The sequence below is a fragment of the Drosophila gunungcola genome, unplaced genomic scaffold (assembly GCF_025200985.1).
Source record: "Drosophila gunungcola strain Sukarami unplaced genomic scaffold, Dgunungcola_SK_2 000018F, whole genome shotgun sequence".
NCBI classification, from domain to species: domain Eukaryota; kingdom Metazoa; phylum Arthropoda; class Insecta; order Diptera; family Drosophilidae; genus Drosophila; species Drosophila gunungcola.
This window is the reverse complement of record NW_026453200.1, coordinates 716889-730869: the sequence shown is the minus strand read 5'-3', so window position 1 is coordinate 730869 and position 13981 is coordinate 716889. Positions and strand designations below refer to the sequence as shown.

Genomic DNA, 13981 nt, shown 5'->3' with positions numbered 1-13981 from the left:
AAATGCAACATGACAGGCAGGTTCGGCGACAGCGATTACTTACCTTCGATGTGTGGGTTCGCAGGCTAGACTCGGTGGCGAAGCCCTTGCCACATATGTTGCAGTGGAAGGGTCGATTTTTGGCACGTTCTACCTGAGCGTCGTGGTTCCGTAGATGTTGCTGCAGATTCGAGAGTTGAATAAACGCTCGTCCGCAGTCTGGCAAGTGGCACTTGTAGGGTCGTTCTCCTAAAAGAAGCAGAAATGCAAGCGGTAAGTAAAAAAATGTGTCTATGTTTTTGAAATATTTCTACAATAACGAAAAAAGGGTCTAAATTTCTAATTTATTTTCTAAAATTAGAAATCTTGTTATATATACAAATATAAGGTGTTTTTTCTTACCGCCTCTCTCCAATTTTGAATATTCACAGATTTTTAGTTTTAGAAAAAAAAAACACTAGCCCTTTTCTAAAATTAAGAAAAATTCCCTTAAAACTAAAAATTAATTTTATAAAGGATAGCTAGGGTAAATGGCTTTAAGCATCTCGGGTTGAAATCTATTTTTATTTATTTTTGCTTTTTCCTTTTTTTTTAAAATAAAGTTAATTGATTGAAACATTTCCCTATTGAATTCTTATAAGGGATTCCTGCATAGTCGAATGTGGTGGCTTTGTGGCGCAAAGTCCTATTGGTTCGACTAAAAAATCCAATTTTTGTTGCGTTCCGTTCCGTTACATTGTAGTTTATCGTATTTCCTTTCCTTTCAGTAAAATAACAGAGAGATTTAATTGAGGTATGTTAAGAGGGTATAGAACCCCGAATTCCCGATTCAGGAGAGAATGATGTGTACTAACTTTAAATAATTTTAAAACAACACTGTTTTAATTCTTTTGGACTTAGTAATAGTTTAGATTTACGCATTTCATTTCATTTAAATCGCAAAACGATATTATATAGCTGCCATGGGAACGATCGAATAATTGAGGTGAAAATCATCATAGCTTTAAAGTTTTTGAATACATATTACAATATTACTATGATTAAAACTGCACTTCAATAATACTGGCTTTCAAATTTAAATCGATGGAATCCTTCAGAAATCAATCCTTGATTCAAAAAACAATGCTCAAAATATTTTGTTTGGTGCCACTTTTTTTTAAAAGCATAAATAACGTTTTTCACCTGTTTTCATGCCAATTTTATTTTTATCTCCAGTTCTGCTTATCCGTTCATCTAACAAGTTATTACCCTCATAATTTCGCCAGTAAATTTACTGTTACTATTATCCCTATTTACTATTTTATAGGGATTTTTCAAGCTGCACACGGGGCCACCAGGCCCGAGTTTTTGTCCTTTTTAGTATACTTTAAGCTAATTTATGCCAACATTTCAAAGAATTTCACTGAATGGATTCAACTTCACGCAAAATTGAGTAAAAAATAATAAAAATCTTGTGAAAAGAGATGAATATTTATTTATAAAATATCGACAAAATCTTGAAAATATCATGCTTTTTTTCGTAATGGGATACTTTGCTTTAGAATTACTTTCTGGTACCCTCTGGAAATGAAGTGTACCAGGTGCATACATATTTTGATTTGATTTTTTGTTAAATTTAACAGCTTTTTGGCTTTGCTAGCGCTCCATCGAACGAAGTGCAATTCATGATGTTCGATCTTGAGTTTTAGCAATTTTTTCAAATTTTTTTGAGCTTTAGCATCTACATATATCTATAGTTTAATAACTATATATTTCTAGTAAATAAAGATATGAAGCTTACTTCGGCAAGTTTATATACCCTTACAGCCATTGCAAGAATTAAATATTAATATTTAATATTTAAAAATTATGAAGCTGAATATGAAGTTGATTTTCCGACGAATTGTTCGATCGTTCCAAATAGCCTATTTCCATAGAGATCCATCCTCCTTCCACCATCCGTTAAAGGAATGGTCCATAAGGTTTTGCCGTTTCAATAACTTCCCAGTTATTCCGCCGTTAAAATTTAACGGACTTTGACAGACTAATTTATGCGATAGTTAGCCGATGTTTTTGCGGTGCAGCCCTGCTCCAACGCAGTCGATCTCTGAAGCCGTTGGGATTTTTGAATAAAATGAAACTCAGATTTCCACAGAGCACATCCACAATCCGATTTCAGCTGATCTGAACAGCTGTGGCTCATGAAAACATAAACAAATATGGTTGACATGTTGACTGTGTTTACGTTTTGACGAGCCGCAGCTGTTCAGATCAGCTGAAATCAAAATTGGAAGGTGGAAGTGCTCTATGGAAATCAGAGTTTTACTTTTTTTGAAAATTCCAACTGCTTCCAACGGATGGACTGTGCGGAAAGAGGGCATAAGGCAGCCAAACTCATAAAAAAATAAGTTCCTTAATATTAGAAATCCCGCTTTGACAGCATTAGTGTAAAAAAAATGTCTTGTTTCAATTGAGCATAGAAATCCTTTCTTGATGTGAACTCATGACTTTTTACTGTTAAAAAATAAAAAACATTTCTTTTTTTATAGATTGTATAAAATTTTAACCGTCTCTGGAATTTTGTGTGTTTTGATTGTTTTGATTTTTCTTAACGCTTTAAGGTGAAAATTTGAATTATTATATGAATGACTTTGGCTTACAAATTTAAATCGATGAAATTCTCCAGAGATCAAACCTTGATTTTCCAGATGGACTCCCTGATTTAAAAAATTACAAAAATTTTTTGTATGGTACCATTTTTTTTTAAGTGTAAATAACGTTTTTTATTTGCTTTCATGCCAATTTTATTTTTTATCTCCAGTTCTGCTTAACCGATTTCGATCTACGATAGCTCATTTGACTAGAAGTGAATCATTCTTCAACTTTCCCGTACATTTTATAAGGATTGGTTTCAGATAGATGCTAGAGCTCGACAAAGTTTGAATAAATTGCTTAAACTGAACTAAACTAAATTAATCTTCATAAATAAATTCTTAAAAAATACATATTTGAAAACCGAAAATAATGTTATTGCTTTATCTTAAAGATAGAACCTGCACAAATCTAAGAAGCTATAAACTTCAACAATCCGCCAGTAAACTGATTTTATGATAAAGTCGACCGATTATATTAAAATTAAAATTTAAAAATACAACTTTTGCGCATGAAGATAGCCGAATAACTGAAGAACTAGCTTGCGTAGAAACGGTCAGACTTACGGACAGACGGACATGGCTAAATCGACTCTTTTAGTAATTATGATCAAGAATATATATACTTTCCGAAATGTCTTCTTCAAAGCGTTGCAAACTTTTATGACACCCTCTGCAAGGGTATACATAGAGGTTAAAAACGTTAGTTACACGAAATGAAAATGGTAACATTCCACTTTGGAGTGATATTTCTTGAATTAGGCTGTTCAATCAGAGAGAGCACAAAACTAAACTTTCAGATAGAAGGAAGCGTTTCCCACACAATAAGGTGAGCATATTTTAGATCAGGGTCAATAGCCGAGTCAATCTAGCCATGTCCGTATGTCCGTTTCTACGCAAAATAGTCTCTCAGTTTTAGAGTTATCTGCGTGCAGTTATCTCAAAAGTTGTCTTTCTGTTCCAGAGCCGGATATATAGCATACATAGCATATAGCTTCCACAGAAACAATCAGGATAAACTGGATCAATTCTCCTAGTGATGCTGATCAAGAATAAATACACCTTATAAAGTCGAAAATGTCTCCTTCACTGCGTTGTGAACTTCTGACTGAAATTATAATACCCTCTGCATACAAGGGTGCACAAATTTAAAGAGTCGTGTTCTTATTGCAACACAGCTTAAAATAGCTTTAGACACCACAGTCTCAAAGCTATGAGCAATGCCCACGCCCACGATAACGAAATAGCTGAGGGCGCCTAATTGACTGATTGACTTCATTTAACAAGATTAAAATATAGTTCTCGAAATTGACGCAGACGGCTACCTAAAATATTTTGCAACGTCTCAGATACAAGCTCGTGCGGCGAGCTCAAAACGCGATGTCAAAGCGGGGCAATGACGCATTTCAGATTTGAAGCCAAATTAATTTCATGTAATCGCGCAATTAAATGAAGAGTGGAAGGTCGTCGGAAGGACCGGACCGGACGACTAAAACGTTTAAGCTACTTAGTGTCACTTTGCCTTCGAGTAACATTAAATACAAATAAATAGTCCCAAGTGCAGTCGTGTAGACGAAGCTGCGGTCGAGTCCGCCACTTAGAGCGGTCCTTGTCGCGGCACAACCCTTCGCCAAGTCGGCGACTAAGCAGCAGGACTAAGGAACACCAGGTTCACACCTAGGCGGCACGTAGTCGCTGCCCGACGACACTTCATCTGACCTGTCGCTTTAAGCGTCTTAAAGACTGCACTGCACAGCCTCAGCCTCAACCCCTTTGCGGTCCTTCCTCGCCTAATGGGCTTTGCCATCCATTTTCCACCTTCCATCTCCGTGCCGCACCGCCGGCGCTTGAGAAACCGGCCTGCATGGTATAATTACCCAATCCCAATCCCAATATCAATCCAACTGCCGGCGATGGGAAACCCGTCCGCTGAAAGCGTAAATTCCGTCGCGGGCCAGGCTTCTCCTATTACTGGGGAAAGGAAACTAAGCAAACTGGTTTTCAATTAAAGCGTGTTTAATATCTAGTTCCCTGGGTCCCAGTTGAATACAAAGTCATAAACAGCAATTGTAGAGTTGCAATCAGGTGTGAAAGGAAGTGGTTGAGGTGAGCGAAAATCGGCGGATGCGGGATTAGGGGACTGCTTCGAGTTAGGAAGGTGGAAGGCATTGAATGCAGCTAATGACGTCGAATGTTTTCTCATATTTGCGAGTCCTTCCAGCTGTCCTGAGTCAACAAACTGCCTGGCTGCGAGGAAGAATGCGAAGGCGGCAGGGAGGCGGCCACTGACTCAAAAAGCTCTTCAAGCTGATTTAATTATCTTTGTCATTTGCAATGCCGACCCGCCGGTTTCGCCAGCTGCAGAGATGTTTTGAATGCGAATGCACAAACTCAAGACCTTATTTTAGGGATGCAAAAGGGATTTAAAGAGAAGACGAGGACCAAGGTCAGACTGGGATTTCGCGAGTGCGGGAATCACGAGAATAGTCAGTCCACTTTCTGTTTTAATTACATAAAAACGAGCAGTGAGCATTTTCCATCATCTCGGTAATTAAAATTACAATAATTAGAAAAAGCTCATAAATTGACGAAACCAGGGGCCGAAAAAGCGAACATTTAATATAAAGTATTTAAAAGAAAGGGCTTTGTGCCTTATAAATCGATTGACTCACTCACTTTCTGTGCATTTGCCAAGCTGTCATTTCAAAAAATGGAGGAAAGTGTGTGCACAACTCTTACTCATACGCTTACACTCGAAAGTTGACTATGCATTCAGGATCGCTCTCAACGGCTTAACCATTCCTTCTGTCGTTCAAATAATTTATATGGATTTACATGTCCGACGGCTTAATTAAAGCATCTCAGAAATTATTATAGGTATTACGGTTGCGATTTGGTATTTAATTGTTTGTATAACTCTGACGGTTACGGAGGAAGAGCTGCAAATGAAATTGTTTCACAGACAAACTTCTTGAACTGAAATGTTCTTTAACCTAAACAAAACCAGTTATGGAACTTATTGCTATATATGTATAAGACAATATTGTGCTTCTAAGTCGAACTTCCTAGCGCGTTTTCGTTCCGTTAGACGATTTTTTTATTAATAAGAAATGCGTCACAAAGCTGCACAATAAAATCAGCCTTGTTATTTAACCATTTTGAAGCAGCGTGCCGATTACAAAACAAATCAAATAAATATAAAGTAACTTTTTTGGTAAAAAAAAATAGTCGTCACAAAATGTAATATCCGAAATTTTCGGAGTTGAAGGTTCGATCGTCACGTTTTTTTGTCTTCAAGAGGCGTTTTTGATTGATATCAGAAGTTTTTTCTTTTATAATTCAGTTGAAAGTTAAAAGACGACTTTATAAAGTATATAAATTCTTAACCAGCATCACTAGGAGAGTCTACCTAGCCGCCTTGCCGTTTCTAACCAAACTAGTCTCTGTCTGCATGAAATTTTTCCAAAAGTCATCTTTCAATTGCAGGTAAAATATCAGTCGGAACTAGGCTGTTCGGACGACTATATCCTATAGCTCCCATTGGAACAGTCTTGAAAAAAAGGAATGAAAATTATAACTTTCCTTTTTTTCAATTTTGTTGTTGGTTCTTTTAAATTTGATTACAATTTTATCAAAGTTCGTCAGCACTTGTATATTGAACAAGAAGGAAAGCAAACTTCGGCAAGCCGAAGTTCATATACCCTTGCAGCTATTGCATTAATTAAATACTTTTGAAAACATTTAAATTATGATTTATTTGAGTATGTGCTAAAAAAAAACATTGAAACTATGATAATTTGCAGCTCAATTATTAGATAGTTATTTTTATATATTTTTATTATTTCTATGGGAGCTATATGCTATAGACGTCCGATTTTGATAAAATTTATACCATAATTCTGAAATAATTAAACATTGCTATATGTCAAAGAACTAAACAAAAAATTAAAAAACAGAAAAGTAATAATTTTTTTTCATTTATTTTTCCGATTGTTCCTATGGGAGCTATATGCTATAGTCGTCCGATCCGGCTCGTTCCGACTTATATACTACCTGCAATAGAAAGACAACTTTTGGGAAAGTTTCATGCAGATAGCTTTAAAACTGAGAGACTAGTTTGCATATAAACGGATGGACAGACGGACATGGCTAGATCGACTCTACTAGTGATGCTGATCAAGAATATATATACTTTATAGGGTCGGAAACGTCTCCTTCACTGCGTTGCAAACTTCTGACTGAAATTATAATACCCTCTGCAAGGGTATAAACAGCAAAGTTATAATTTATTTCATTTATTTTTACTTGCAATAGAAAGATAACTTTTGGAAAGGTTTCTGACCGAAATTATAATACCCTCTGCAAGGGTATAAAAACGGCAGAGTTAATATTTATTTATATTTTTCTTTTGCGGTTGTTAATTTTGGAGCCATATGATATAGTCGTCCGATCCGACAATAGAAAACAACTTTTGGAAAAGGTTTATGGACATATCTTTGAAACTAAGAAGCCCGTTTGCGTAGAAACGGACGGACGGGCTAAGTCGACTCTCGACTGAAAAGATAATATATTCTGTATAGGGTCAGAAATGTCTCCTTCACTTCGTTGTAAGCTTCTAACTGAAATTATAATACGCCAACTTCATCATTTTCGCACAGCCAAAAGCGTTTACTTAGACTTGATCGTCTGCTGCACTGCGTTAACCTTGACAACAAATCAGCTGATCGGACTGGTTGCATAGGACTGCATAGAGAGTGTGGTGCTGGCTTGGGAGATAACAGAAGACAGCGCGGGGCGATCACTTACCTGTGTGGAGGCGCGTGTGCTGCTGGACGTGCGAAAGCTGCTTAAATCTACGATCACAGTAGGAACACTTGTAGGGCTTCTCTCCGGTGTGCACCCGGATGTGCTGCACGAGCTGGTGGTTACTGGAGAAGCTCTTCATGCACTGCTGGCACTGGTGCGGCTTGGTGTCCGAGCCGGGCGTGATGCTGCCGCCCAAGGAGGCCGAGCCGGCGACGCCGTGGGTTCCTAGGCCGACGCGGGGGATCTGCTGCTGGATTTGCTGCATCGCGCTTTTGTGCATGAAGAGCTGCAAGGCATAGAACGCGTTAAAACGGTGCTAAACAGCCAGCAAACAGATGTGAAATAAACTCTGAGCCAAAGGCAGTGTACACCTCAAGCTCGGGGGCCCATTAGCCCGGGGCTCACTGTCAGTACGTCTGTCAGTGCCAGGTATACTTATAGACATCTCTTGTTCACCTGCTGCGCCAGATTCAGTGTTTTTATGAGCTTATTTAAAAATGTGTACCGTTGCATGTTGTACAAGCGAAGAACATGTCAGCAAAATCTGAACTTTTTGCGGAAAGTCAGAACTCAAAATTCTTTAATGTAAATAAACAGTTGTGTGTACGGTAAGGGTTAAGTTTCCAGACGCGATCGAGCTGCTTACTCACATTGTGAGGTCATCATTAGTTTTGCTGATTTTTGATAATTTATCATTGGGGCCATAGCACTCCAATAAATAATTGTAGCATAAAAGAGGCACACGCGAAACTCTCTCTCCCTCTCTCTTTCACTATTCCCCGATTGTAGCTTAAAACTTCTGGATCTTCAGCTATACATTCTTTAGCATCCAAAATCTCTGTTGTCTTTTAGGTCCCCTGTAGCAAAATGTATTTGTGCCTTTAATCTATGAAGACATTTTCATTTTCTGCGTACCGATCGAGATAATTGAATGAAATTAATGTGTTCACCTAATAACACACACAACTTTTTTCTTTAACAAGAAAGGAAGCAAGCTTTGGCAAACCGAAGTTTATACATTTTTGCAGCTATTGCAAAAAAAAAAACTTCTAAATTTCGAACTATGTTAGTACCCATTGAAACCCATTGCAGCTATGAAGATTTTCAATACTATGGCAGCTATATGATATCGTTTTCCTATTTGAATAAAATAAAAACAAGAAAGGAAGCAAACTTCGGCAAGCCGAAGTTCATATACCTTTGCAGCTATTTCATAAACTAAATACTCTTGAAAACGTTAAATTTTGCGTGTATGTTTAAAAACATTGAAGCTATTATGATTTGCAGCATAATTTTGATAGTTCCTATGGCAGCTATACGATTGTTCCTATGGGAGCTATATGCTATAGTCGTCCGATTTTGTTGAAATTAAAACCGTAACTCTGAAATATTTAACCATTACAATAACTCGAAGAACTAAAAAAAAAATTAAAAAACACCAAAGTTATAATATTTTTTTATTTTTTTTTCCGATTGTTCCTATGGGAACTATATGATATAGTCGTCCGATTTTGATGAAATTTAAACCGATATTCTGAAATATTAAACCATTACTAAAACTCGAAGAACTAAAAAAAAAATTAAAAAACAGCAAAGTTATAATTTTTTTTCATTTATTTTTCCGATTGTTCCTATGGGATTTATATGCTATAGTCGTCCGATCCGGCTCGTTCCGACTTATATACTACCTGCAATAGAAAGACAACTTTTGGGAAAGTTTCATGCAGATAGCTTTAAAACTGAGAGACTAGTTTGCGTAGAAACGGACGGACAGACTGACAGACGGACGGACAGACGGACAGACGGACATGGCTAGATCGACTCTACTAGTGATGCTGATCAAGAAATTATATACTTTATAGGGTCGGACATGTCATCTTCACTGCGTTGCAAACTTCTGACTGAAATTATAATACCTTACAAACATAAAGGCAAATAAATCAAAATTTAGATGCTTCAAAGAATATTACATTTTTCTTTTCTTGTTTTTGTCATATTTTTAAAGATGCAAGGTTATGCAACGTTAAATAAAAACTCAAAAAAACTAGTGAAAAGCGGAAAGCTTTTGAAGTCATTGAAATTGACTAAAATGTCCCGTAACAAAAAAAAACTTAGCTGATTTTCTTACTTGATTCTAAATTATAGACAAAACCTTTAAAAAATCATGAACTTTTTCGCATTGGGATACTTTTCTTTAGAATTTCTTTCGGGTACCCTCCGGAAATGAAGTGATTCCTTTTAAAATAAATTCTTTGATTAATTAACTACCAAAATCACCCGCCGACTTCGCGCGGTTTTGCTCTATTTTTCGAGAATTTAACTATGAACTTAATTTGAGGGAGATGCAGTTTTAGAAGTCGAATGCAGCCCAAAAGTATGCTGCATCCCTTATATCGTCTAATTCAATTACAAATATACAAACATACAAAAAAAATAATAATGCATACACTGAAGGGCCTTAATGACGTCATCATAAATCATTTCAATTATATAAAAATTAAAAAATTGTTTTTAAACATTTGAAAATCCAAAAAAAAAACAAAACAAAAATGTTGACGGGTTCATTATTTTACTAGTATTGGCAACTCGGGCACCAAAAGATTTTTTAAAGCTAAATCTTAAACCACTTAATATTTTTTAGTGGCTTAAATTTACTTTGTTTTGTTGTGTCTTGTTCTTAAGTGTGTGTTAAAATTAAATGAATCCGTTTCCTACTTGTTTTTCTAGAAATAAAGTATGCAAAAATTAGAAATATTTCTTGGCTTTGGTTTGGATTAAAAAATCCTTAAAATTTTATTTAAGTCTATTGAAATATCCATCTTTTAAGAAGATAATATAGAAATGCCAGATTTTTGCCCAAAAATCAGAGTTTTGGAGATCGGAAAAATCGGGTTTAACAGTTAAAAAAAAAAATAATAAAAATGGCGGTGACTAAGCAAATGATTTTCAAGAATATTTTCAAATTACTTATAATCTAAATTTTTTTTTTGTTCCGAGGCAGAAGCGCTATATAGTTGTAAAACCAAGATGTATACCACATTTCAACGGAATCGGTTCAGTAGAACTTTAAATATCAAGTCAACTACCTCAGAAAAAGTAATTTCGAGAAAAACGGGAAAAAAAAGTAACACTTTTTTTAAAATGAATTTTTTTTGCTAATCGATAGTTTACAATTCCAAATAAAAACTGGGAAAGCGGCAAGGTCGAATCTAACAAATTGTTTTTGAATGGCAGCGTTCCAAAGTGCGGTCGCTCTCAGGGATGTACCGCTGCACCTCAAACTTATCATACTACTACTACCTACAACGACCTGCAAATTTTTGAATTGGTTAAAATTTGTCCATTTGGTAGAATATAAAAAGTCATTTTTTCACCCCAAATAACGACTTTATGTCAATCCTATGCCATTTTGTTGATTTTTGGTATTCTTTAAAGATCGTAGGCCATTGTAAAGGAAATATATTTAGCTTTCATAATCTTTTTGAAATTTTCGATTTCAGCCTCGGCAGTCAGTCAACAGTCCCGTTATTTTTCAATATTAAAAAAATAAACAAGAAAGGAAGCAAAGTTCGGCAACCCGAAGATCATATACCCTTGAAGTTATTGCAAAAATTAAATATTCTTAAAAACATTAAAATTTTAATTTTCCTTCGTCATTGAAGCTATAATGACTTGCAGCTCAATTATTCGATAGTTCCTATGGCAGCTATATAATATCGTTTTCCGATTTTAATAAAATTAAAGATTAAATCAGAACTGTCAAATTATTAATAATTTGTTTCGACACACATACTACCTGCAATAGAAAGACAACTTTTGGGAAAGTTTCATGCAGATAGCTTTCAAACTGAGAGACTAGTTTGCGTAGAAACGGACGGACAGACGGACGGACAGACAAGACAAGAATATATATATATACTTTATAGGGTCGGAAATGTGTCCTTCACTGCGTTGCAAATAAATATACATAAATAAATATACATACATAAGCAAAAAATTAAAAACTCCTTGGAAGGAATATTAAAATGTGTCTTATACCTCTTTTGTTTGGGTTTTGTATCGTTACGTACTTATCATCGTTGCATCAGGAATATCACATGCCCTTTGTTCTTCTAAGGAAGTGGTTCGGGACAAGTATTAGAACTCGCAATAAAACAAGGATATTGGTGCAGTGTGGTGGTCAGGGAAAGGGCGAGGCAGATTTCGTGTGGCTCTCTGGTTGGTTGGCGGACAAGCGAAGGTTTGTTTCCACTGGTAGCGGCTTTAGCAACTTCCATCGTATCGCCACTCGGTTTTGTCCGAGACAGACTGCACTTTTTATTCACTTGGCTCTGGTAGGTATGTGGACAGCAGAGGCAAGCCCGACTACGCCGTCTGTTTCTGCCCGTTGCCCTCCGACTTGGAATCGCGTAAAAATATAAAATAACACCACTGGCCCAACTGACGGTGGGTCCAGACTCGGCCAACGGCAGTAGCGGATTGTCGGCAAATGAGATTGCGATGAAAGAACAGGTCCAGCCAGACGTTTTAGGGCCGGTGCGAGGAGATACTTAGCCAGGCCCGTTTATACGGAGCTGGCAACGGGAGTAAGCTTGTAATATATTCACTTACAATTCGAAATCTTAGTGGACGAAATGGAGCATGAAGACTCCTGGGAGACTTGGTATGGTTTGAACATCCAAATACTATGTTTGTTAATCCAATATTCCAATGAATGATTATTTATTCTGTCCATTGAATCAAATTTTCTCTAGTTAAGATATTCTATTAAACGGAAACACGTAACAATTCAACCTAGTTTTAGTGTTAAACATCCTTTAAACGGTATTAATTATCTGATAAAAAACGATCTTATAATGTATTTCATTTAAAGTGTAGGTACTTTCAATTTCACATCAGTGTTGTTTTTCCTTTACAACAAATAAAAACATAATAATTAAAAACAGCGATGTTTAGGATATAAGATACAACATGTCAATATTTAGGTCAAACCAAAGGTTTTACTTCATGGAGAAATAAAATGTCTCACACTAATACAATAATAATAATAATAAAAATTAAACTTAAATTACGGGTAAACAGTAATTTGATTTTTTTAATGCAATTCATGTCATATTTTTTATTTAAGTTGTAATGCATTATGCATTCACTCTCAATAAAAAAAACATTGTCGAAACACATTAAAATGTAATATCTAAAGAAAAAAAATATCAAATGGGAGAGAGGAGATAGAGGAGAGAGTGGAGAGAGAAGAGAGGAGAGAGAGGAATAGAGGAGGAGAGAGGAGAGCGCGCTTAGAAAGTCACAATGAACTTCCATACATGCATTACCCTATTTCGTTCCCCTTTTTAAGTCCTGCCTTCTTCATTCGTTTCGTTTTTATTTTCGTTCGCTTCGCCTCGCGTTCTATTCCTTCCGCCAACTCCGCTCGACCCCTAGCACCATGCAGCAAGGGACGCAAACTCGAAGAGGGATGGACTTAGGTCCACCGGACGCTCCTTTCACTCTATCTTAGGGGTAGCAGGAGGCGGTACCCATCGCTTCTTTTCGCTTCGCTCGGCGTGTGGTCGAGGTGAGTGGAATAAAAATGGTCGAAAAAAACGTGAGGGGTGGACAAATGAGTTCGTTCGGCTGGGTGCGAGTTTGCTTGTTCGTGTGCAAGCGACTCACACAGACATGTATGTACAATATACATATACCCATTCATACAAACATAAATAAGGACCTACGAATGTGCTTATGTCTGCGTCTTAGCCGTTCAAGACAAAACATCCGAGGGAGGGAAGGGAAGGGAAGGTCAGACGTGCAGTACGCCGGTTTCCCCAATGTACAAAAAAGTCGTTTATTTCTGCACCATTTTTTAGGTATGGTTTGTCCAAAAGGCGTTTCACCCTAAATTACTACTTATAGATTGGGTATATTTAGCAAAATTGCAATACAAAAAATACAATCTGTACGAAAGCTACCACTCTCCTACTTATATTTATTAAACAAACAACTAGTTTTCTTTATATGGCCCCAAAACTATGATCGGAACAACTAAGCAAAAAAATATTGCATATGTTTCAGAAGCAGAACAATTGTTTGGAACAACTTTTAAAAGCTTACTTCGTTATTTATGTATATAAAATGGTTTACAGTATATTTTATGTGTGTCTTTTATAATATAAAAAAACTCATCCTAATCTTAGCCTATTCCGAAAATTTGTTTTCAATTACAGTAACGTGAAGATTTTTGTTTTTTTCTAATTTTCTTTTATCCTGCCTGATTGACATCACATTACTTTTAATTTAGTAACCACTCTATAATATGTCTATTAAGAAAGAAGTGCGTTGACTGATAAGTTTGTCTCACAACTACAAGAAGAAAGCTTTTTTTTAATGTAACGATTATCTGCATCTTCTTAAAATTAAATTTACAAAACGTATCTTTAAATTAAAAAAAAAATATTTTTTATAGAGTAATGAATAACTTTTGAAACAAACAAAGAAATTTGTCGCAAATATAAACAATTTGTTGTTCCCTAAAATATTGCTATAGTCAAGTCCCATGATAGAGGCTTGCA

At 36.1% G+C, this 13981-nt stretch overlaps 1 protein-coding gene across 9 annotated transcripts in view; it reads right to left on the bottom strand.

Moving 5' to 3' along the window:
- LOC128263759 (zinc finger protein 592) overlaps positions 1 to 13981 on the bottom strand; it is a 39612-nt gene that overhangs the window by 9062 nt on the left and 16569 nt on the right. For all 9 annotated transcript variants that reach the window (XM_052998924.1, XM_052998926.1, XM_052998925.1 and 6 more), the window contains 2 exons: positions 7416 to 7701; positions 44 to 228 (listed from right to left, as the gene is read on the bottom strand). In XM_052998924.1, coding sequence (XP_052854884.1) covers positions 44 to 228; positions 7416 to 7701 — 471 coding nt within the window. The remainder of the gene's footprint in view (positions 1 to 43; positions 229 to 7415; positions 7702 to 13981) is intronic.